The 25,502-nt window shown below is 41.1% G+C and overlaps 1 protein-coding gene across 5 annotated transcripts; it reads left to right on the forward strand.

Moving 5' to 3' along the window:
- The first annotated feature begins 326 nt into the window (after window positions 1–326).
- fzd3a (frizzled class receptor 3a) lies at window positions 327–25,487 on the forward strand. Of its 5 annotated transcripts, none has more exons than XM_081602609.1 (9): window positions 327–447; window positions 1,481–2,014; window positions 16,479–16,675; window positions 16,905–17,367; window positions 17,448–17,747; window positions 18,730–18,981; window positions 22,395–22,543; window positions 23,050–23,478; window positions 23,551–25,487. In XM_081602609.1, the coding sequence occupies exons 2-9, from the start codon at window positions 1,814–1,816 to the stop codon at window positions 23,765–23,767; spliced, it is 2,208 nt and encodes a 735-aa protein (XP_081458735.1). In that variant the 5' UTR covers window positions 327–447; window positions 1,481–1,813; the 3' UTR covers window positions 23,768–25,487. The 5 variants fall into 5 exon arrangements, with proteins under 5 accessions (XP_081458735.1, XP_081458734.1, XP_081458737.1 ...); XM_081602608.1 differs by having other exon boundaries at window positions 333–501; XM_081602612.1 differs by having other exon boundaries at window positions 335–501; window positions 23,221–23,478.
- Window positions 25,488–25,502: the final 15 nt, after the last annotated feature.

A 25,502-nucleotide genomic window follows, 5' to 3' on the forward strand; every position in this document is an offset into this window, starting at 1 on the left:
ACGTATGTCATGATTTGAGAATAAAAATAATATATATTTTTTTTAAAAGCAAGCAAACAAACAAACGTCATGGTCGCCTATAGATTTTGAGGAAATTATTCTATGGACAAAATCCTAAAGGAAAACTTAAAACCATCAGTTATAATATAATATAATATAATATAATATAATATAATATAATATATTACACTTACGGTAATATGTAATATAATATAATATAATATAATATAATATAATGTAATATAATATAATATAATATAATATAATATTTTGTTGACATTAAGAGTCTTCTATTAAATCGATAGGGTTCGGACCGGAAGCCATCTTGAAAGTGTCGCGGGCTTAACGGTGGGAGGAACGTGGGGGTGAAGGAGGAGAGGAAAAGGAGAAGAGGTGAGGGAGGCTGGAGGAAGAGGAGGAGGAGGTTAGCTCATTGTTACGGAGAGGGTAAGCTGCTGAGACCACCGCCACTGCACGTGAATTTCCCTGGAGAACATTTCGGTAAAGTTTTGTCCATTTAATTCCTCCATTTTTTCTTTCTTTGTAAATATCTGGGCGGAGTGTTTCTCCGAGTTGCCGCCCTGGCGGCTCGTTGCGGTAAATGATAACACCGGTGAGCGGAGCTGGCTGTCTCTGCTCCGGTTACTATCAGCCCTGAGGACGGACCAGCCGTCATCTATTGTTTGCTCTGCGTTACTTCTCTCTGCTTGAATCCGGGTTTTGGTGACACTCTGGCGGTTAGAGGAAAGTAGCCGCGTCGAGCCTCCTGGTCAGGTTAGTTTAGCTAATTTAATATGTGGAAAGGATAAATGAATATGTAGATAGAGGATCAGCTCTCACTGATAAACAAGTAGGCTAACCGCGGAATTAACTAAATAATTTTCACTCTTTTATATTCAGGTTTAAATAAAACAAATTTTCGGAGAATTTGAAAAGGAATTCTCCATTTGAAGTTTATTATTTATGTTTTTATACGTGTCAGTAGAAAGAGTATTCAGGCTGTATATGGGTGTGTACTGACATGTTAATAAGGCTAGTTCTAATATAAAAAAAATAAGGCGAAATAAAAGACAAATGACAAAATTATGTCTGAAAGGACTTACATACCACATAAAATGTAAAGTTATCAAGCATGAATTTGCTGAATATTATGATTCAAATACCACATAGTATTTTTATGCAATATTAAAGGTTTAAATTACCATTTTTTGTTGATGTTGATGTTTAAATTGTATGTTTTTTTAATGGCTCGATATTTATTTTTAATGCTAAGTTGTTCAGCTATCACATTTAACCTTTTTTTAATCAACAATGGAGCCACTTGAACATCATCAACAAAAACATCTATATTTCATTTGAAAAATGTCCCCTGAATTGCTGTTTTTTTTATTTTTTTTTATTTTTTTAAACACACTGCTTTGTTTCGTGAGCTTTGCTACAATGACTTATTCTATCTCTGTTGTGATTTTTCTGCATGCAGATCATTGACTGGTTTCCATCTCTGGCTGTTGCTGGTACTTCCTTTTGAGGGCACGTTGTTCAGAAGCTCAGCCTCTCTCAGGTGATGGACCTTTAGATGATGATGATGATGGATGCAGCCAGCTTTGACCATGAACATGTTGGATGGTCCCTGCCAGCTTGGACCGTTTCTCTGTGATCTCAGAAGAGACTCTCAGGCGATTTTCAGACTTTTTTTTTTTTTTTTTTACTCCTGACCTGGTGGATGACCCTTACGGTAACAGAGGGTAACGCCTCGTCCTAAGCAGCCATCTCCTGGGTGTCTCCAGGTGACTTCTTGTGTGGGGACCCAGTGATGGATCTCCTGTGGGTGCTCTCCGTGTCGATGCTAGCCGCCTGCGTAGCTATCCCCATGGACGCTGCAGCGGGCAGCCACAGTCTGTTCACCTGCGAGCCCATCACCCTGCGCATGTGTCAGGGGCTGCCGTATAACTCCACCTTCATGCCCAACATCATGAACCACTACGACCAGCAGACGGCCGCTCTCGCCATGGAGGTACGGTATATGATACGACATGTGAAAAAGCTTTCAGTCAACACAGCTTCATAATTTACTGGAAAATATATCTCTGTTTTCAGTTTAGCTTTGACGTTTGAGCTCTAAACACAAATGTAATATACAGGTCCTTCTCAAAAAATTAGCATATTGTGATAAAGTTAATTATTTTCCATAATGTAATGCTAAAAATTAAACTGTCATATATTTTAGATTCATTGCACACCAACTGAAATATTTCAGGTCTTTTATTGTTTTAATACTGATGATTTTGGCATACAGCTCATGAAAACCCAAAATCCCCGTCTCAAAAAATTAGTATATTTCATCCGACCAATAAAATAAAAGTGTTTTAATACCAAAAAAGTCAACCTTCAAATAATTATGTTCAGTTATGCACTCAATACTTGGTCAGGAATCCTTTTGCATCCTTCAATGTGGCATGGAGACAATCAGCCTGTGGCTCTGTTGAGGTGTTATGGAGCCCAGGATGCTTCGATGGCCTTAAGCTCATCCAGAGTTTTGGGTCTTGCGTCTCTCAACTTTCTCTTCACAATATCCCACAGATTCTCTATGGGGTTCAGGTCAGGAGAGTTGGCAGGCCAATTGAGCACAGTAACACCATGGTCAGTAATATCAGTGGTTTTGGCACTGTGAGCAGGTGCCAGGATGTGTTGAAAAATTAAATCTTCATCTCCATAAAGCTTTTCAGCAGATGGAAGCATGAAGTGCTCCAAAATCTCCTGATAGCTGCTGCATTGACCCTGCCCTTCATAAAACACAGTGGACCAACACCAGCAGCTGACATGGCTCCCCAGACCATCACTGACTGTGGGTACTTGACACTGGACTTCTGGCATTTTGGCATTTCCTTCTCTCCAGTCTTCCTTCAGACTCTGGCACCTTGATTTCCGAATGACTTGCAAAATTTGCTTTCATCCGAAAAAAGTAGTTTGGACCACTGAGCAACAGTCCAATGCTGCTTCTCTGTAGCCCAGGTCAGGCGCTTATGCCGTTGTTTCTGGTTCAAAAGTGGCTTGACCAGCATCTGTAGCCCATTTCCTGCACACACCTGTGCACAGTGGCTCTGGATGTTTCTACTCCAGACTCAGTCCTCTGCTTCCACAGGTCCCCCAAGGTCTGGAATCGGCTCTTCTCCACAATCTTCCTCAGGGTCCGTTCACCTCTTCTCGTTGTGCAGCGTTTTCTGCCACACTTTTTCCTTCCCACTGAGGTGCCTTGATACAGCACTCTGCAAACAGCCTATTTGTTCAGAAATTTCTTCCTGTGTCTTACCCTCTTGCTTGAGGGCATCAATGATGACCTTCCGGACAGCGATCAGGTCAGCAGTCTGACCCATGATTGCGGTTTTGAGTAATGAACCAGGCTGGGAATTTTTAAAAGCCTCAGGAATCTTTTGCAGGTGTTTAGAGTTACTTTGTTGATTCAGATGATCAGGTTAACTGCTCGTTCAGAGAACCTTTTCATGATATGCTAATTTTTTGAGACGGGGATTTTGGGTTTTCATGAGCTGTATGCCAAAATCATCAGCATTAAAACAATAAAAGACCTGAAATATTTCAGTTGGTGTGCAATGAATCTAAAATATATGACAGTTTAATTTTTAGCATTACATTATGGAAAATAATTAACTTTATCACAATATGCTAATTTTTTGAGAAGAACCTGTATGTCTGTGTTCAAAAAGCTGAGATGGGGCAAAAAGGTTAGAATAAAAAAAAAACACCCTCAATTACAAAGAAAGCATTTCATTTATTAGGGAAATGTAAAACATCACCTTTTCACAAGCCCTGCTCAAACTAAACCCCATAAAAAGATATTGATATCTTTTTTTTATACTCGTAAAAAAAACCATGAAATTCTTGGTATTTCCTTAGAAATTTTGTGAAGGCGGAGAGACTTTAAAAATTGCGCTAAATTTATTAATCAAATGTTATAGGTCATAATTTTTATTACTTTTCTAGCAATATCTATTTTCAGTACACGACTCTCTGACTGTTTCAGTGAGGTCAGTAACTTACCTCACTGAAGGCGTCACAGGATGGAGAAACACCTCAAAATAGCATTATTATTATAGAGTATTATTAAATTATTTTAAAGCTGTTTGAAGAAAATATAAGATTTAATATTTGTCTTAATGTTGTCTTTTAGATGAGCTTCTTTACGCTTTTAAGACACATTACTAGAAATTCTGTGACTAATGTTCACATGCATTTAGCTATATTTATTTTTTATCTTATCAAAAATAAACCTGACTAAGCCAATTAATTTAATAGTTAATGGTTACCAAAAATACAGCAGCAAACGGTAAATGTTTCTGTGTAATTTTTGAACAGAAATGCTCAGTATATAGCTTTAACTAGGCATTAGTATGAATTAGCAGATTCTTAAATGATTTGGCTAGAAGTTTGTTCATCTTTTCTGAATTTGACTAGTGGATCAAGTCACACATCATTTTAGATTCTGTCTTTTATTCACTATTTCTTTTTAATCATGGAAACCATCAGAAAATTCTTTTTAAAGTTTGATTCTAAACTTGAATTTGTAGGTCCAACCTCAAAGAAAACCAGGAATTGGTGCAATTCTTAAAGATAAACACAAATATTTGCTGTGAATAACTAATGACTAATTAACTCTTTTAACATTATATAATTACTATAAGTAGAGTACATAACACATCAGATTTTTCTTTCCTCTCTCTCTCTTTCTCTCTTTCTCTCTTTCTCTCTCTCTCTCTCTCTCTGTCAGACCTTCTGTAAAGCATGTTTCTGTTTTTGCTTTTGTGAAACTGATCTCAGACCTTCGTAGAAACGTTCTGAACCTCTGCCCATTCATATCCATATTTACGCTGCATCACTCAGGTTAGATTAGGAGTGTATAATCAAACTACTGCTGGTTATGTAAGGCCTTCATTGTGTCCGCTCTGTCTGCTGGGTAGGTCTGAGGACAACACTAATTTGATACTGAGGATGTTCAGACAAACATTCTGTCAAAGATGCCTTTTTTTTTTTTTCTCCTGTGCTTTGTAACCTATACGCCACAGACGTACTGCTGTGTCGCTGTGCTGCACATTTGGGATGTTTACAGATGTGTGGTGGGATTTCTCAGTCCAGCACCTGGTCACCAAATCTATTTTATATAACAGGCTTTAGAAAAATGACTCAACCACACATACACACACACACACACACACTCACACATGGAGAGGGAAAAAAACCCAAAACCTATTTTGGTTCTGATTCAATAACGGATTAAAGTTCACATTTCTGTGTTTCAGAAGTCTTTATTCTTTTAAAAGCATTTATTTAAAACAAATGGATCGATCTATGGTGCATAGATGCCTTCTTGACCAAACATACTCCTCCTGTGTGTGGATATACTGGCCGTCTATATTTCACAAACATTGCTCCAGTTTGCTGATCCCCTCCATCATCTCCAGCCACCGACCCCATCCTGCTGCCATGGCAATGATGTGGCGACACTCTGCCATCCATCTGTTGGCGTCACTGTGCTCAGCAGCGACTGTTGGAGAGATGGAGATGTGGCTGCCGGCAGAAGCAGCTTGCCGCTAAGAAGCCGGGGTTATGTAACCTCTGAACACGGCCTGCACAGCTGTGTGAATGTGCAGCTACATGTGATGGATCACAGCTGCTCTCCTGAGCCGGCTCACACACCATCCTGTGCCTTACTGATCACGATACATCACCACAGTCATCTTATGAGCTACTATTCATTTATTTAAAACACAGACAATGTGCAATATACACTTACCATAAGAGGAAACTGTACCTGGTTGCAGCTCTGGTGCTAATTTCCAACCCAGATCTTAGCTAGTAACTTTGAAAAATAAAAGAAGAAATGCATTAAAACAGCCGGATGCTAATCGGTAAATATTAAAACATCACAAGTTATGCAATCAAACAGCATGCAAACAAAACCATTTGCAGTCACTAGCTGCATTTCCCTTAACCATAAAATTGCGCAGATTACAAAAATAAAGAAAAAATTAGCAGTAGGTTGTTTTTCGGCCATGTATCAATTTCACAAAACTGCAATGGAAGCACTTTTTTTGCATCTCAGGAATCATGTGATCGATGCTACTGGTGGAAACATGAAAGAAGACGACAGGAAGTGGTATGAGCATGATGGTTTGCTTTTGTTTTTGGACAATGTGCAGCTGGCTCCATCAGAGCGCTTACAGCATCACACAATTCACAAAAAGTTGTCAGTCCAACGTGTTGAATCCATAGTTCTTCTGTAAAATCTCCCACCACAATTTTTCCAAAACGCAGCATACTTAGCCGCGCTCAGGTATGAGGTGCTTGTTGCTCCAACACCTGAATAAGACACTTGTGCAGACATGACCTGCTGGTCGAGTCAGTCCTCTTTGATGTAAGAGAGAAAGTGGACAGCGGCTGATTTTCAGACCTTTGGAAAGGTGAACAATAATCAGTACATAAGATTGGTTCCTCATGTAAGTATCGGCCAAAATTAAGACAATCTGGGCCGATTTATTGGTGCATCCCTACTGACTAACCTAAAAAATACTGTGTAGATTTAATTGCGATGAAGGCCTCGCTGGAGCTGCTGAGGGTTGAGATGTTGTTCTTCAACAGAAAGAGGTCGTTTTGGTTCCAACAGCGTTCACTTTGATTGGTCACAGATTCACAATTAGGTCTCTCTTAGTGCCCAGAAGTGCTTGTCAGTTTAGGATTTCACACAGGAAGCCGGTAGTTTCCAGATGGCGGGGACTGCTCTTCTGTTCGGCTCTTGTCTTCCTGATAACTCGGCCCGGGATCCAGTCCTTGGGAGAATTCAAAGCCTCTAAGACGTTGAGAGCAGCAAAAAAGAGCTCTGACGGTTGATTCTTAAAGGGGAATTAGGCCTGCTTAACAGCCATGATAATAATGATGAATGCCTCGCACCGTGGAGAAGCTGGGAGTTGGACTGGAACCAACGCCTGCCGTTCCTGCGCTCTTTCTTCTAAGCCCCAGCAGTGGTGTCTCTTCATGCCTTCTTTTCAAAGATTTCGCCTGGTGTTAGTTTTATGGGAAAGTAGGACAGTTTATCATCATGACATTAGTTATAAATCCCCATATCTATATTATTCTTTTTGTTAGAAGCTGGGTCAGTAAAAATGTAAACTCCTGAATGACTCAAACCATGAAAATGCTAAGTTACTGTACTTCATATTCTGCTTTTTATCCTCTTCCAGTCTTTCATCAATGACCGCTGAATGACCTCGCAGCTCAAATGGGACATGGGCCTCGAGGGTTTGGGAATCTTTTTTTTTTTTTTTTTTTTTTACCACCGTGTTATTGTGCCACACTTGCATAAGTAAGAGTGTGGCAGATTTTAGTGGCATTACTAAATGGGTTAAAATCCTCTCATTTAGACATGGATGCTGTCTGTGGCTCCCAAATGGACTCATGGCAGGAACTCAGTTAATCTGATAGAGACTCTGATGCCTTCTGTAGTGATGTACAGTTTTTGTCTGAGGTAACTTATTAACCCATCATTTCTGGCTTTATGAATTTGACAATTTGTGCTTCGGCAGAGACCGATGCTGTTGTGGCTGAGCGTTGCTCCTGGCCTGTGTTTTTGAAAAAATGTTAAAGGGGCAGTATTATGCAGAATAAACTTTTTGATCTTTACATTTTGTTATAATGTTATTCCCTCATCAAAGTCATATCTGGAGTGTTGCCTCAATTCCTTCGTTAATGTCTGAAAAATTCTTTAGTCTCCCATGGGAACCATTGCAAAACGCCTGGCTGGACCTACCTCCGCCCTCGAGGACAAAACTCCTCATGAGAGCTGCAGTTTCAGAGCTTCCGCCTGGCAGGGCATCCTTCCTCTGTGACTCTCCCACTCAGCTCCTTAAGACTAGCCAGCAACAATTAGAAAACACCTGGTGGAACTGAGCATCTGCTGAACTCGTTATAGGAGCTAATTCTCAGTGAAACGCTGGTAAAAACGTTGTGTTAATGTTTTGATTTCCTGAAGGCGGAGTTTCAGAAAGAGCAGGAGCTTCTTAAAGGGACATAGGCACAGCTTCAAGGAATTAAATCACAAAGTCAAATTTCTCTTGCATCATATTTGACATATTTCTATAACAACTGATGGTAATGTAGTTACTTGATTGTGCTATAAAATAGCACTACATTCCTGGAAAATACCTACAACAGCTTCTTTAAAGGGAACATTTTCTCATCTCATCTTTGAAGTTCATTTTTTCGGCTTGACCACAGCATGTAGAAGAGAAGCTGAGCTTTCCCCCTGAAGGTCAGGGTTGTGTGACGATCACAGCAAGAGTAATAACAGGAATTGCTCAGAGGTCTGGTTAAGGCCAGAGGGACAAAGTGAGGGTCAGGACCAACTGAAAATGCTAATCATGTTAGATTGCTAACCGGGTGTAAGCCAACGAATCACCGCAATGACAGCTATTTAAAGATAGTCGCCATGGCGAGATGGCGGCCTGGATGCAAAGCGCCCCTTCATTCTCATCTCAAGTCAAACCCATTTTGATATTTATTCTGTGTTGGCCGTAAACAGAAGCCACCAACACAAAGCCTAATGGCCCATCTGGGTTTAATCTCCCCGGTCCCAGTCCTTCCCTTCGCCTTTCAGCCTGTTCTCTCAGGTTGGCAGCCCATCCAGATAAACCGCGTCAGGTTTCAGCTGCTGTGTGGACTAACCCAGAAACTCCACCCTGTCGGTGTGAATGATTTTGTAAAGGAGCGCCGAGGATTGTGTGTGTGTGTGTGTGTGTGTGTGTGTTTGATACCTCCAGTTCAATGCAGAACAACTCTCTGCGTGTTTCACCAGAGAGTACTTAACGTATTGCGCTCATTGTGCCGTAGTGAAGATGTATCCGATACACACAACGTGGCCTGATAAATCCTAGCCAGCGTGACCTACGCTATAAAAGAGCCTCTTGTTTTATTTAATGTCCGACACCGTGTTTATTGGCAGTGCCATGAATGCGGAGCACATCGAGAAAGCGAGGGTCCACAACAACCCTTCTCTCTCTCTCTCTCTCTGGTGCATGTGTGTGTGTGTGTGTGTGTGTGTAAATGGATATTACCCACTGTCAAACACAAACACTTTCTTAGCGGCGAATGACACGGCTGCTTGGTCGACCCATCACTCCTCTCTCCCTTCCTCTGCACCTCTTTTGTCCTCCCCCACCTCCCCCGATGGCGGGACTTTACCGTTGCCCAGGAAACCGTCCCGATTGTGCTGTTAACAAAGGAAGCAGGGGCTTTCTTTTTTTTTTTTTTTGGGCCTCCCGGGAGGTGGTCCCCTCCGCCCTGCACCCTGACCTCCTCAAACCCTCCTCTTCTCCATCGATGCATCACCCGTCGCCATGGCACCGAGCTCTGAAATTTGCAGCTCTGGAATGGTGGTAGAGGAGAACTGGAATGCCAGGGGGGGCTGTATGAATGGAGGGGGTAAGAGAGGTGACCAGGAGGTATTTATAAAAAGAACAAATCATCACAGACCGGGCGGCCATGTTGGGATCCTTTGTCGGCGGTTCACAGAACCTCAGCAGCCGACTTCAGTCTCCATTAAAACCCAATCACTGTTTTGTTTTGAAGGCATATCCAGCTGCCAATGGCTGCCATTCATTTCATTAGACTATTAATAATGAAAATCACAGTAATGGGATTCAGGACAGACTGCATATATCAGCACAGCGTGGGGTGAAACGGAGGTCAGAGATGTTTCTCTTCACGTCTTGAAGATCAGAGGGTTTCACCGCCCGGCGTTATGAAGAGCTCTGCAGTAGAGGAGGGAGAAATTATGCTAATTCTTTCTGCATCGTGTGGCAATTTAACCGCAGCACTAATTTTCACAGCTACGCTGATGACACAGCTTTATATCGCTATGTCTTTCCTGACGACCAGTAGCTGATTAAATGTATTTTAGATGTTAAATCAATTTGAGAAAGTATTTCTTTTTCAGCTCAATTAGGACTGAATTAAATATGTATTAATTGGCAGTGACGTTCAGAGAGAAACGAATAGTGAAACTGTAAGCTAAGGTTTTTATTTTGACTGTAGAACTGAGTCTTTGTGCCGCTATTGTACTTTTAATTTTACTTAAATTGTTATAAAAAATAACTTCTTTTAGTAATTTATTTCAATTTAAGTGCTGAAATTATATATTTTTTATTACTTGTTTATATTAAGCAGAAATGTATGCTAGTTTTGTTTTTATTATTTCAGGACTTTATAATCTCTGAGTTTAGTTTTTCTTGAGTCTACTTGTAGTTTCCTCTTTAACGCTAACATAATCATTAACATCTTTATATCGTGCTTTATGTTTAGGTCTGATTAGTTTATTAGTTTTTTGTGCTTTTGTTGGTTTCTGTTAGTAGCTGACCTTTTGTTGCCTCTTCGTGTAAAAGGCGCTCTAGAAGTTCAATTCAGAAATACGTTTGATCAAAGCGAAAATTAAATGTTGTAACTCATTTAAATAAAGATTTATTATAGATGGTGATAGCAGAAATGTTTCTAGTTATTAATAATAGTTTATCACCTTTCCGTACCAGTGCTTTTTTTGGTAGGCAATGCTTAAATGCTTTATATTTTTTAAATATTACTAAATTTGGCGAACAATAGTCCTTTGCTGTTGCACATATAGATACTGTGATGTAAATAGATAAATGACTCTTATATTGTTGGTTCTGGGGTGAACATGGCTTTCATGTTCATTGTAATGATTTTTTAAAATTAGTTTGACTATATTTAAAAAAGAATAAATTTTTGAGCAGAATGTTTTTCCCTCTTGCTGTTCTGCTCTCTGTAGAACAAGCTGTTATTTTAGCCTATATTTAGCTACATAAACATGAAGTAAATAACTTCTCAACTCTTCTCACATTTAAAACTGTTACATATTTTTTATTTTTGGCTCTAGTGGCCTTTATTTGATAGTTAATTGACAGGAAAGTGGGTAATGAGAGAAGGGGGAAGACATGCAGCAAAAGTTGCCAAGGCCAGGAATCAAACCTACGACAGTTGCGTCGAGGACTAAGGTCTCCATATGTGGGTTGTGCTTAATCCTTGCGCCACAACAGCACACCCCAACCGTGTTACCTTTAAGAGTGATGGGTTTCAAAGTTTACACATGGTAATTTATTTTTGCAATTAAAACTACGGTATTTCAAAACAACTGAATAGTGAAAGTAGAAGTAAATAAATTAGCATGTAGTCTTTTGACAGAAATGTGTTTTACATCCTCAGCTCCCTGTTTTGAGGCTGATGCTGAAGAAAAAATCTCCACAATAAACTTTTAGCCATTTATCGAAGCACGGGTCTCCAGTTTGACCAGTGAATCAATAAGAGGGAGTATTTATTAATTATCTGTAATTGGATATATTGGTTGTGTGACCAGCCATACGCCTAAGCTATCACTATTACGGTTGGCTCTTCTCTCACTGCTTCATATTGAATAAAGGCTTGTTGCAGATACTGAAGAAGAGCTGGAAGATAAAAGGGTTGAGGTATAAAAATAGTCTGAATAGGACGAGAGTTGAATGCGAGTCCTGATCTGTGGTGAATCATCCCAGTAGCCTACATATTTACTCAACCGTTTCTCCTAGCGCTTCTCTGTGCGGCACAGCGGAGTACAGTACGTTGTTCTGTAGCCTGCAGGAAGCCAAACGAAGGATAGGAATGAAGATGTGAGCTCTAGTAACTGCAGTCGATCAAATTGAGCGGTCTGTGTTGGCATCACCGATGAGTACTAGATGTCCAGAGACTAATCAACACGCTTTTGGTTGTTTGAAATGACATTCAGGATTTCTCAGCACTTATTCCTACGAAGAGCAGCAGACTGTAGTTTCCTTTATGTTTTATAAGATATAAACTTTATTCAGAAAGGGACAATGTACAGGTTTAAAAGCCTTCAGAATTGAACCATTGAATATACCAAATCAAATCACATTTATATAGCACATTTCAGCAGCAAGGCATTTCAAAGTGCTTTACATCATTAAACACAAAAACACAGAGTCATGCAACATTGAATCAACAATCAAAAACATTAAATTGGTATGAAGTTATATCAAAAGCATGCAAAGTCTGACGTAGATGTACCAGCAGCAAAGTGAAAGGCTGAAAACATGAAGATGAACATAGTGGTACATCTTTAAAACAGCCAGTAGAAATGGTGAGTAACCTTTTTCCTTGACTTTTTTTTCTGATTTTAAGATACTAATTGGTGCAAGAAGTTCTGGGGTTTTTTTACATTTATTTAATTAACTTCAGCTTATGAAAAATAGATTTCCATATTTAGCCACTTTTAGTTGATTATTTCTGTTTTACAGTAGGCTAAAATTCTACTTGTCACATTATGCTACTTTAGTTTCTGTTTCAACTCAAAATTGCCAATAAAATTCATCACAAAGTAAGCTCAAAGTCTAGTTTGGACCTGACTGATGGTGCTGTACTATTTGTAGTATAAATAGTGATTTGTGATGATGTGGTGTGAAGCGTGCGTCTGAACGTTACCCACTTGTTTTTGCTTCATGGAGGATTCTGGGTCATGACCTGCTCTGACTGTGTGCGTTTCTGTCCTGTGATACTCGCTGAAGCATGACGACTTCAGTTGCTCAGAGATTACACAATTGACTGCTCGATTAATCTTGGCAATGACGTGTAAGAAAATTATTGTACTAACATTTAGCTTGGGGTTAACGTCAGCTTGAAAGAGCAGATTGTTTTGACTGTAGAGTGAAACTTTAATGTCCTTCATCAGTCTCTGCCCTCTTTCAGCAGCACAAGTGTGTGAATCTTTTTTCACAATAAGCCATTAGTTGTGAGTGGCTGAAAAACATTCTGCCAATGATGTAGACAAATGCCAAGGATGAATGTAGCAACAGTTTGTTCAGATCTGATGTTGGGGGATAAAAGAACAGGTTAAGAACAAATCCAAGAACAAATAAAGTGATGAGAAGCAATGTTGCTTCTTATCTTTTTATTTGTTCTTGGATTCTGAACTGCAGATGTTGATTTACTATCGGCTGATGTACAGTTTTAATGAAGGATTCAAGAGAATAAAACAGCATCATCTAGGTTTTATTTATTTAGTATTTTTCACCATATTTATAGAAGGGTAGCCTCCCAAAAGAACCAACAAGTAACCTTAGAAGATAGTTGAAGAAAAACTTAACATGTTCCCATGAATATGAATGATTTGATTCCACAGTTTATTGTAAATTACTTTTTGACTCATCGTGTCAAAAGTATTTACACAGGACAAGATCATTACTTTTGCTGGATCGTCAACCACCCTGCTTATCAAGATCATTTAAATATGTCAGTTTGCTGGGATGGATCATTTTCTCGTAAACGTCCATAAATGTTCAGTGGGATTGAGTTTGTCAACTTCTCAATCCTTGTGGATGCTAAATCTGAATTGAACAGTACCCACTTTTCCATTACAAATGTGCTCAAAACATCATGTTAATGTTCTTCTTTGGTGTTCTAATGAGCCATCATTTGATCCAGGTGCGTTAAACCAGAGAGAGACCTTAAACATGCAGGATGCCGGCTCTTGAGGGCCGACTTTGTGGACCACTAGGATTTCTCCACAACTTGCTAAGGTACATTTGAAAAAAAGTATTGGTATATAGTGGAACCATTATGAACCATTTCAACCCGGCGTGGAATGGAGAACATCCACTATCAATCTAAAACTGCAGTCAATTCTTGTTTTTAAACGTCCTGTTGTGTACTAGTTCCACCACCGGCAAGAGAACGGTTCAAACGTCTCGTGAGACGTGAAACATCGTGGAGGGAAGTCAGATCTGGGCACTTAGAGAAATCAGAGTGAATATTTAACTAGATTAATACCCATCCATCCTAACAAGCCATTTGCTGCCCCTCCCGTCCCTCCCCATCCCCCTCTTCTCTGGGCCTGTCTGTCATTCAGGCCTTCTGCCTTTACATTATGGGGGAGGGGACATACTGTGCGTCTGTGATTTGACTGGGGTGTGGTTAGAAGTCTTGATGCAACACAAACACATGTAGGTGTATGCAAATGAATCCATGGAAAGCCAGTGAGGCTTTCTGCACTCACACTGCTTCTTGGCACATTTTCTCAGTGTGTGAGAGCATCACTGCACTGCTCGGTGGGTGTGTTAGCCTGTGAATAATATACTTCCGTTGGTAGTTCTCCTTGTGAGCAAGTGTGTGCATGTTGTCAGTGTGTGTCAGTCAGCCACAGCGTGGTCCTCCCTGGAACACAAAGGGGCTTGTCTGCAGCAGCGCAGGGAGCCCTGTGGAGGTTCGAGTGGGGGGAGAATGGGGGAGGGGGGGCGGTAACATTATTGGGGTGCAAAGGGGGGATTATCAAGAAAGAGGCCAGACTTGTTTTTATGAACTCATCTCCAGAAATTGTCACTCGTCCTGCTCCACTGACCAATTTGTTTGGTCCGAATCCTGAAGATGGCGCCTCAGTGAGGCCTGAGACTGGACTGGTATTTTTTGTTACCTTGTAAAATAAGCACATGAACTCTGATGCATATGTGAATGCCAAGTGAACTGGAGATAAGGGGTGCCGCCAGGAATCTTGGGCTCCCTGACAAAAAATTTGTTTGGGGCCCCACATGCAGCTGCTGTTAAAATTGTTTTATCTATTTGACCCATAAAAAGCGTCACAATTTTAAAGGCTTGTGTCTGCCTTGCTTTCTTTGGTTCAATACTGATAATAAGCACAATACTTACTTGTAATGAATTTAACATCCAACAGTCCACATCCAGTATGCAAGTAGGTTGCTTAAATTTTTTCTAATAGTTTTAGATACTGAAATGTCTCTCCCCATTAGCAACAGTCAAAAGCAACGTGCAAAATACACATAAACCAATCCAGACTTCTCAAAAATGCTATGTAGTTGCATTTTATTCAAGCTGCAGTTAGGGTTGCCACCTTTCAGAAATCAAACTAAGGGATGCCTAACAAAATTGAACTTCAATTAGAGTAACATACCTTCAACATGTTTATACTTGAGTAGATTTATTTAAGCTTTAATAAAGCAGGTGTAAAATGTATTTAGTAAAAATCTACTCAAGTACTGAGTAACATGAGTAACTTTACATTAACCAAGAAATCATTACCGATATAAATTTGTTATAAAAGTATTACTGATTGCACTCAAGTTGTCATAACAAAGACATTTTGAATAATGTCAACTTTGTATTAAAAGTGTCATAATTTACCGAATTACGTTTTATGACAACAGTCATAAATATTCATGAAGTCTTATTCATGTTCATGACAGGTGTTATGTCATGTTTATCAAAGTGTCAAGACAGTCTTATTCACCCCCCTTCAAATAAAGTGTTACCAAATATTTATACTAATAAGGAGTTAGGTTTGGAGGCTGGTTCTAGACCAAATGTACCATGAGGGCCAGTGTAGTCAGTGTTTCTTTGTGGGGAGCGCTTAAAAAAAGAATTAAACAAAAAAAAAAAAAAAACAGAGCAATATATTTCATAATTTAATATTCTGAGTCAAAGAGCCACTTGTGTCTCCAGATTCAGGTTGCAGATCCTGATCTAGCCGATGCAAATGGAAAATGTGATCCTATCTCCATACAGCAGCTAAAAGTGCAGAATTGTAATTTTTTGTTACTGGCAATTATTAAAGTATTTGCCTGTGTCTATTGGACATTGAAATGTTCAATGTCTATTGGACATTTCAATGAAGGAAACACAAGATTAATTTTTAACTAAGAGTTAAAAACACCAAAATAAACATTATTAAAACTTTCCTATATAAAAGCTGCAGCAGGTAGAATTTCTAAAAAATTAATTGGTCTCTCTAAATTGTCCTAAGGTGTGAATATGTGTGCGCAAGGATAAGTGTGTTAGATGATGGATGGATGAATATTTGTTAAAAGTGCCTGACAGTAGAATATGAAACAGAGAATTTGTGAAAATCCCTCTGACTCTGCTGCTGTTCAGAAACAACCAATCAGAACCAAAAGGATTGGTTTCTAATGTGTTGAATGTGTTAGTGTATTATAAGTCTGACAGGCTTTACTTGTGACCCCCACCAGGCGTAGCATTTTATTTGTGTTTTTTTTTTGTAGATTTTATAGCCGGTGTTCAGATATTAATCTTCCAATAACATATAATTATCAAGTGATATTTTCAAATTTCCTGTCAACTTTAAACAATGTTTAATTCAAAAACACAGCGGGCTGTTAGATGAAAGACTGCCGAGCGCCCCAACCACAAGGCTTAGCAAGTTTTCTGGGGGAAACCTTGCAATGGGTTTGGTTTGTTTGATACAGAGAAGTGTGAAAGCAAACCACATCAGCCGAAAACGTAACAAATGTTGCAGCTTTGGTCCCCTATCAAACCAAGTCTATCAAACTGTCAGGTGTAAAAATAGCCCCAAACACTCTTGTCTTTTTCTCTGCCTGATTCTTCAGCCGTTCCATCCTATGGTGAACCTGCAGTGCTCTCCAGACCTCAGGATGTTCCTGTGTGCCATCTATGCTCCGGTGTGCACCGAGTACGGCCGAATGACTCTGCCCTGTCGCCGCCTCTGCCTGCAGGCCAGGAGCGACTGCTACAAACTGATGGACATGTTTGGGGTCAGCTGGCCAGAGGAGATGGACTGCAACAGGTTGGAACAGCAGTAGTTCTTCTTCTCTGGATTTATGTTGGCAGGGTCAGCTAATTGGCTTTCCTAGGTTTGCATGTTGAACACATTTTGACTTGAAGTCAGGTGGAATGGAAGAAACTTATTGGACTCTTGGTCCAATCAGACCTCAACAAGCAACAATTGTGTTAAAAAGAAGTATAGAAAGCTCACCAGCTGGAATCACCAAGTCACTGCTTTCTTCCTCCCTCAGGTTCCCAGACTGCGATGAGCCCTACCCTCGACCTGCGGACCTTCTGTCCACGTCAGACTCAACCGAGTCCCCCGTCTCCGTCCAGCGGGACTACGGCTTCTGGTGTCCCCGGGAACTCAAAATCGGGCCAGAACTCGGCTACTCCTTCCTGGGGGTTCGAGACTGCTCCCCCCCGTGTCCCAACATGTATTTTACTCGCGAGGAACTGACGTTTGCTCGCTACTTTATCGGAGTGGTGTCCATCGTCTGCCTGTCGGCGACACTCTTCACCTTCCTGACTTTCCTCATCGACGTGTCAAGGTTCCGCTACCCGGAACGGCCCATTATCTTCTACGCCGTCTGCTACATGATGGTGTCCTTGGTGTTCTTCCTCGGCTTCCTGCTGGAGGACAGAGTTTCCTGTAATGCAGCGAGTCCTGGAAGATTTAGGGCGTCCACAGTGACTCAAGGCTCCCATAATAAGGTCAGATCTTCACCTTGTGTTCTCCGCTGTCTTTATTCCCTCCTGCATGCTGATTAAAAATCTGTCTTTCTCTTGCCTAGGCCTGCACGCTTCTCTTCATGGTGCTGTACTTTTTCACCATGGCTGGCAGTGTGTGGTGGGTCATACTGACCATCACCTGGTTCCTAGCAGCTGTTCCTAAGTGGGGCAGTGAAGCCATAGAGAAGAAGGCGCTCCTCTTCCACGCCTGCGCCTGGGGTGTTCCAGGTGTCCTCACCGTCACTCTGCTCGCCATGAACAAGATAGAAGGCGACAGCGTGAGCGGCGTGTGCTTTGTGGGGCTTTACAACCTGACGGCACTGCGTTGGTTCCTGCTGGCCCCATTGGGCCTGGATGTTGTGGTGAGGAAGACCCTTTTAACAAACTATGATGGATTTTATTGCTCTTCTTCTGAGGCAATAATCAGGGATCCTCCACATTCTTACAAAGAATTAAATTAATGCATCTAAATTAAGGTCTTAAAATGACTTATATTCATAAAATAAAATTTATGTTGTCTTAAATAAATGAATCACAGGTCATACTTTTTATCATGAAAGGACTGTTTAATCTTTATTCTCATGTGTTTTTTTTCTTGCTCAGCATTTCTGTCAGGTAAAGGTTGCGTTGGGTGCAGACATCTTCATAGAGGCTACTGCTAACTAGCTGCTAATACACATTTGCTAGCTTAAAAAGTCTTATATTCATGAATCTAAATTTAACACCTTAAAATGTCTTAAATCTGTTAAAGAAAATTAGGTTGGCATTAAATATGGCAATCACAGGTCTTAAATATTGTGGCTGTGGAAATCTTTTCTCTTACAGAACTTTTATATCAAGCAAACGTTTGAGTTGCACAAAGACGTTATCACTCACTACATTCTGTGTGTCGAGGCGATTAGGGCTACCAGTAGCTAGCTGCTAACACGTGCTAGCAATGCATCACCAGTTGGTTGGATGAAGTTGGTTTTTGCCACTGGCTCACTTATATTCCAGCCCATATGATGCTAAGTGCATTCTGGGCAAAAAAATCAAAAACTTTCAGTCTTGAGGTTCAGGCCATAGAGAGCTGCTGCCAAAAGCTGCAAACAGACCCCAGAAATGTCAGTTTTTGCTACGGTTTGATTGTAATACTGCAGCATCCCTTATTATCCCCTGTAGTTATAGTTTGTTCACTCTTTAGTTTCATTCATGGTGGCATTAAAAAGGTCTTAAAAACTTTAAATGTAACTTTCTGAAACCTGCAGAAGCCCTGCAAATGCAGTGCTTCCTTCTGCTGCATGAATAGCTACAGTGTTAGCTCATGTAAGGCACATTTAAACCTTCCTGCTTCTCTCCTCTTAGGTGGGAGTTGTGCTCCTGCTGGCGGGCATCGCTGCCCTTAACCGGGTCCGCATGGAGATCCCGCTGGAGAAGGAGAACCAGGAGAAGCTGGTGAAATTCATGATTCGCATAGGCGTGTTCTCCGTTCTCTACCTGGTTCCCCTGTTGACCGTCGTGGCCTGCTACCTTTATGAGAGCAGCTACCGGACCGTCTGGGAGACCACCTGGGTGCAGGAGAAGTGCAGAGACTACCACATCCCCTGCCCATATAAGGTAACCCACCATGACTGTGTGTGAAAAACACTTCACTGTCACAGAAAGCCTCAGAGTAACTATTCTGGTGCTCATAAAAACTGTTAGCATTAGGCTGTTTTGTGCCTGAAGCTCATTGTTCATCCATAAACAAATGTTTGATTATATTTCACAATTGAATGGAGTGTAAAACCCAGATGTTAAAGCCTCTAAATTTAGCTTTTAGAAGCTAATCACTGCAACTGAAGTGATGGTGTCTTCTTATTCACACAGTGCAGAACTGAAAAACAAATACAACTGTTTCCTTTCTGACAGAAGAGAACAAGAGTCAATTGAAGCTGAAGATTGTTGTTGAAAAGTTTCAACTAACGGTTTAAACAGCAGAAATGAGTTTCATTTTTAAAGTCCCGGCACACATCAGTGACTGTCAGCAGCTGTTTCTTCTTACTGCTTCCCACCATCGTTTGTAGTTTTTATGACCTTTTTCTACAAATATTGAGGAAAAGTGTTAGAGAAGGCTGTGGACATTTTGTTTTTGTTTTGCAACATTTACAGTGTCAAAAGAAACCACATTGAAGTAGTCTGTAGAGCAGCATAAGGTTTTGTTTTGTTTCCACAGTGTTGACCTGCTGATATGATTCCCATTAGGAACTAAACCAGCTTCCTGCTCCATTCAGTCTTTAGTTGTTTATGTGCAGAGCCACAGCAGCTTCACAATGAGGGGATTTACTAATATTTACTCAGATTTTTTTAAAAAGTAAAGTGATCTGGAGGGACTTTATGTCAGTGATGTTTAAACTTTTTGCCACAAAGGCCAAAATCATCATTTGTTTTTATACAGAAGTTTTCTTGTTTCTTTTAAATTCTTATCTGAGTAATAAATTAAACATTTTCTTGTAACATTTTCTTGAAGCAAACAAAAATAATCAGATGGTTTTAGAAAAGGGATCTTTAGAACATTGGAGATCCGAAACGTATAACAGATTTCACACAATTCTGTTTTTTATTGGACGTGATTACAATTAATCACAGTTAGTATTAAGCTATTGTAACTCCATTTATTAGCATTGAATATTCGACTCCTTCCTTGTTTTATTGCCCCGCCCAGGGCTGTTTGTGTCAGTTTGCTCTGATGTGCAGCTGGGATGTTTGAAGGGAAGCTCGTGTTGACGGCAGGCGGCGGAGCAGCTGGGTGGAAATGTGTCCATGTGGGATCTGATGTTTGTCTCAGTGGAGTCCCGGCTGCCTCCAGCGCCGCGGCAGCACCGATAGTAAAGCTGTTAATAATTGAAAGAGCGCCGTCTCCGTTCAGACAGCATCACCTGACCAGTCCTCCCTGAGCGCCTGTTGTTGTTTTCTTGATATTATGAACACTGGATTAATGCTCAGATGAGTCCCGGGTTTAATCTGTGCCTGAAACGCCGCGGTAATCCACCGTGTGTGTTTCTGCTGGGGTCGCTGGGGTCAAACTTCTCCACGGCAACAGCACATCTGAACGTAAGCAACGTTATACAGTTGTGCAGTGGAAATGCTGCTGGGTTGTGGCAGAATATATGAATAAAACCCATTAATAAACTGTTAAGATGATAAATAACCTGCTCTGCATTCGATGAGTACGTCTTGATGTTAAATAATATTGATCATCTTTTCACATTTATGTCATCTAGCAGATGAAAACTGTTTTGATTTGATGGATAAAATAATATTTAAAAACATAATACCATTACCTAATAATAATATAGTAAAAACATGCTGACATGAGCAGGTTTTTCATTTTTTGTTATGATATAATGATATTACATTTCCACTAGAAAAGACTATTATTAGATTTAAGTTTTGGTTTATAGGTTTTAAAATGTCAACATTCCACAGAAGAAAATTCTATTTCTGCAAAGTCTCACATTTTTCTTTATTTTAAAACCTATAAGAATAAAAGTAAAACAGTGTTTCTTTAAAAATGACAACAAAATTCCAACAGTAAGTATTTATATTTATCTAAGTTTCATTTCTCCAGACAAAGGACAGAATTGTCTCTTTGGATTGTAAAGGTTGCAGATTCCTATTCTAGAGCCTCGAGGGCTCTAGAATAGAGTTAGCTCCAGAGTTAGCTCCAGAGTTAGAATAGAGTTAGCTCCAGAGCTCCAGAGTTAGCCCTCGGGCCTTGAGTTTGACCCCCAGAGCATACGTGGATGCATTCACACTCAGCCCTCACTGTGCATCAGTAGGAAAGAAGAAAGCCAACATGTCTCCATAAAGCCTGACAGGGCCAAGACGTCCGCCATGCGGAGTTCCTCTGGATACAGCAGGGAGCAAAGCTGCGTTTCCAGGCTGAACAGAAGTTGACTGAACCAGGTTACCTCAGTGAACCCTGAGGCAGGAGCTGACGGTCTGATCCCTGCTGTAATGAGCGTGTATGTGGGTCTGAGCTGCAGCCCTCCTCTAACGGTGTGCGGCAGAAACCGGAGCAAAGATGGCAGACCGACCAGAGGCAGGATGCTCTTCTCCTGTCTGACTCGATAACCAGATGTGTCATTCATGGTGCTAACGCGGTACGCAGAGAAACTACCGTTCTCAGGCAGGAGGGTAAGAGTCAGCCGTCAAATCAGAGCAGATGTCTGCTGATTGTCTCTGCCTCCAGCGTGAGACGTTCAGCTGTTAGTGGAGAAGTAGAGCACATCCATGTTTACACACAGTGGCCTGTATCTGCTGCATGAGCAGCTCCACCGGCTCATCATCATGCTCTTTATACAAATCTGTAGCGCAGCTGCTTTCCTACTGAATATCAGCTGCTATTGTCCCATTAAGACACTGATCTATGATTCAGTTTGAGCACTTTCTTTTAGGTTTAGGCATTTTTGAAAAAGATTGAAAACAAAACAGCTTTTGCAGTCAAGTAGAGACTTAAGGTTGAATAAAAATCCTTTCATCTGATTGTATTTGTGTCATATGTTACATATAGAGCCTCTGGTAAATCAGAAACGTGTGCCGTGAATCTGGCTCACAAATGATGGAGACAGACAACAACAAGCCGCTTCTTTTGGCAAACTAGGGGTTAATTTTTACTTCAACAAAGATCTGAGTTGTTTATTTTGTCAAAGTTTTTGACTATTTAAAAATCACTATAAATCAATCAAGTCACATAGGTTGGTCCACTGGCCTGTATATAGGTGTATATAGGGGGTTGAAAACAAATGTATCCTACACTTTTCAGACACTTTATTATCTTTAAAAAAAAATCTAAAAATAAAACTTGGAAGTTTGAGTTTTTTCTAGCTGCATGTTTTCAACTTTTGGAACACAGAAATGTCCTCATTCTTTCTAGAAAATTTCTGACATTTTTCTTGTTTTTTTGTCAGAAATGTAGGCTTTTTTCTCTCTACAAAGGCCCTGGTGCGTACAGTTCTCCTCCGTCACCAGCTCCTCCTGTCTTTCAGGTGGAGAGCACCAGCCGGCCCGACCTGGCGCTCTTCCTCATCAAATACCTGATGATGCTGATTGTGGGAATCCCCTCTGTGTTCTGGGTAGGCAGTAAGAAGACCTGCTTCGAGTGGGCCAGCTTCTTCCACGGCAAGAGGCGCAAAGAGTACGTACCCACTGCACCACGACACCATCAGGGGTACATTCCATCAATTTTGTCGTGGTAGGACTATTTAATCTAGAAAATTTTCTTTTTATCACTGGACTTTTCTGTCAGAAAAACGTTTGAGGCAACAAAAGCTGAACATTTTTCCAGCTTGTGCATGTCTCAGAAATTTCTGCATCTGAAAAAGAAAAGAAAAAAAAAAATTGTGAGAAAAATCTCAGAAGTTCTGAGATTAATCTCAGAGATTTTCCAGAAGTTTTTTCTCACAATTTTTTGACTTTAGCAGCTCAGACATTTAAGTTTTCTCAGAAAATTGTACTATTATTTGTATCAATCTTCAAAGGCCCTAATACGGGTCAGGCGGGTCGCCCTCTGGGCCCAGACTTGTGTCCAGTTGTCTGGTCCATGTTGGTTCTGGTCCATGTTGGTTCTGGTGTTTGCTCCAGAGTTGTCAGGCTGTTGGTGAACACAAGCCCCTCTCTGCACCCCCCCTCCTCCAAACTCAGAGCATTAACCCCCTGTCCCACTGCCTGCTCCACCCACTCCTCCATCCTCTCCTACCACACCCACCGCCCCACCACCTTCCCCTTGTCCCTCCCCACCCTTCTGCGTCTCTCTCTGCCCACCTTCTCCTCATCCTCATCTTCCTCCTCGGCCTCCTCCCTGCCCCGCCGCAGTGGGATGGTCAACGACAGCCGCCAGGTTCTCCAGGAGCCCGACTTCGCTCAGCTGCTGTACCGGGACCCCAACACGCCCATCGTGAGGAAGTCGAGGGGCACGTCCACCCAGGGCACCTCCACCCATGCCTCCTCCACCCACTTAGCCATGCTGGACGAGCCGCCCAGCGCCAGCACCAGCCGGGCCGGATCAGTGCGCAGCGCTCGCTCTAAGATGAGCAGTTACCACGGCAGCCTGCACCGCTCCAGAGACGGCAGGTGGGTTTCCCCCGTCACCTCTCCAGATGTTTGGATGTTGGTTGCTGAACTTGTCCTGGCTCTCCCCGGCAGGTACACGGCGTCCAGCATGCCCCGCCTCAGTGATCAGTCCAGACACTGCAGCACCAACCGACTGGACGGCCTGTCCAGACACGACTCCGCCTTGCGCCTGGACAGCCAATCGCGGCACAGCAGCACCAGAGACTTGAGTGGCGCCGCGCAGGCCGTCCTCGGTGTCCCCGGAAACGGGATTCACCGGATGTTGGACGAGGACGGAGCTGCAGCCTGAAGGGACAAATGAAGGAGGGAGACCCGCCCCGGGTCGGAGTGGGACCCAGAACCAGACTGTTGATCCAGTCAGAGGAAGGGAAGTACTTTTGGATCTTTGCCTTAATGTCTCTCAGCTTTATCTGCCAACCCAGCTGATCCAAAAAAAAAAGACTCTCCAAGCTGACAAATGGAGACAAAACTTTGGACCTAGACTCCTGAGCCTGACAAAAACAAAATGTGAATTTAATTTTTTTTGTACCTGTTTAATTTGTGACTTTGAAATGGATTTAATGAATGAGACAGGAGCTTTGTCCTCAAGCCTGGGAATCTTGGCACTCAAAATATTTAAAGCCTGATTTTCCCCTTTAGCTCAGGCATCTGATGCCGCCCAGCTCTAAGCTTCACCATGTGAATCTTCATGTGAAGCTTTGTGTTACATCAGCCTGTTTTACACCGTCCCGAACGGTAGCTGTGTTTCCATTGACCATATAATTGCACAAATTGACATTTTAAATATAAATTTGCTTACAAAAACATGCTAATTTCAAAAAACTCTTTTTTGCTAAAACGTTCTAGCACTCTGTGGTGTTTTTGTTTTTGGTAAATTGGTATATTTTTGGAAAAACTTTTATTGCATCACATGATGCTGCCACTGGCTCAAACCACGAAGAAGACGACAGGAAGTGATCAGCAAACTTATTCATATGTAATTTTTATCGTTTTATTTAATGGAAAGATCACAACTGCAAAATATAGGCACTTTTGCGCACATTTGTAATGGAAACGCAGCTACTGATGCACAATTGCACTGACAGAACAGAGGAAGTGTTTCAAATTTTTTGGTTCTTTGCGTCAAAACCCATTTAATGTTGAGGGACAGGAGTGGAGCCGCACTGTCTCCACAGATTGAGAATCAATTCAAAACCTTTCTACCTTTATTGTAACGTATATCCTGTACATCTTTTTTTTTTAAATCATTTTGAGGGAGAAAAAAATAAAGGTGCAACTACCTTTGAACTAATGCTGTACTAATAGCGTTCAGTCCTTTTTGTGTAGGAGTCTAGCAGCCCGCTCTGCTTGGAGGACGTCTGTCTACATCAACTTATCAACCCTCCAGATTTGCAAACCCTTCTGTAGATCAAGATGTATATATACTTGGACTCATTGGGATGCTGAAAGATAAAATCCATCTACAGCTTTCTAATTGCAACTTTAACCACCTTCTTCATATCAAGAAGAGTTAACCTCCAGATCATTTATTCCAAGTTGCTCCCTTTTTAAATTTTCCCTTATATCAAATGTTTGATTGAAATGTACAATATATGTGGAAAGGTTTTGAACTGAGATCGTCTCATATCATTAACAGAATGTGTACATTGGAGGACCACCTGATGCAACAGTGCTTAAATCTCAACTTTGGTCTCTTAGCAACAAGGAGCACTGAGCTTAGGTGCAATTTGGAGGCGTGTGTGTCCCTTTCCGTTGCTCCAAGCACAATTCCAACTGCTTGCCAACCCAAGAAAGTAGCTTAGAAAAAACATTTCTTTTGGTATTTTAGCAACCAGCACTATTGAGCCCAGGTGCAATTTGGAGGTGTGTGTCCTCCAGGCATTGCTCCTGTACAGTGAAATCCTAAGTAGTCTGTTTAAATGTGTCCCTACTTGTAGCTACTGTAAATGTTACTGATGTCTTGTTTATAGATGTAAAGTTTTCATTTGTAATAAAAGCTTTTTAAAGAATCCATTTGGAGAAAT

This window comes from Poecilia reticulata, chromosome 21 (assembly GCF_904066995.2).
Source record: "Poecilia reticulata chromosome 21, P_reticulata-male-v2, whole genome shotgun sequence".
NCBI lineage: Eukaryota > Metazoa > Chordata > Actinopteri > Cyprinodontiformes > Poeciliidae > Poecilia > Poecilia reticulata.

Excerpts from the sequence above, each read along its gene's own strand:
- fzd3a (XM_081602609.1), top strand. The coding sequence starts at position 1,814 with ATGGATCTCCTGTGGGTGCTCTCCGTGTCGATGCTAGCCGCCTGCGTA. Across the intron at positions 16,676-16,904 it reads GAGGAGATGGACTGCAACAG|GTTCCCAGACTGCGATGAGC; the intron begins GTTGGAACAGCA and ends TTCCTCCCTCAG. Across the intron at positions 18,982-22,394 it reads ACATCCCCTGCCCATATAAG|GTGGAGAGCACCAGCCGGCC; the intron begins GTAACCCACCAT and ends CCTGTCTTTCAG.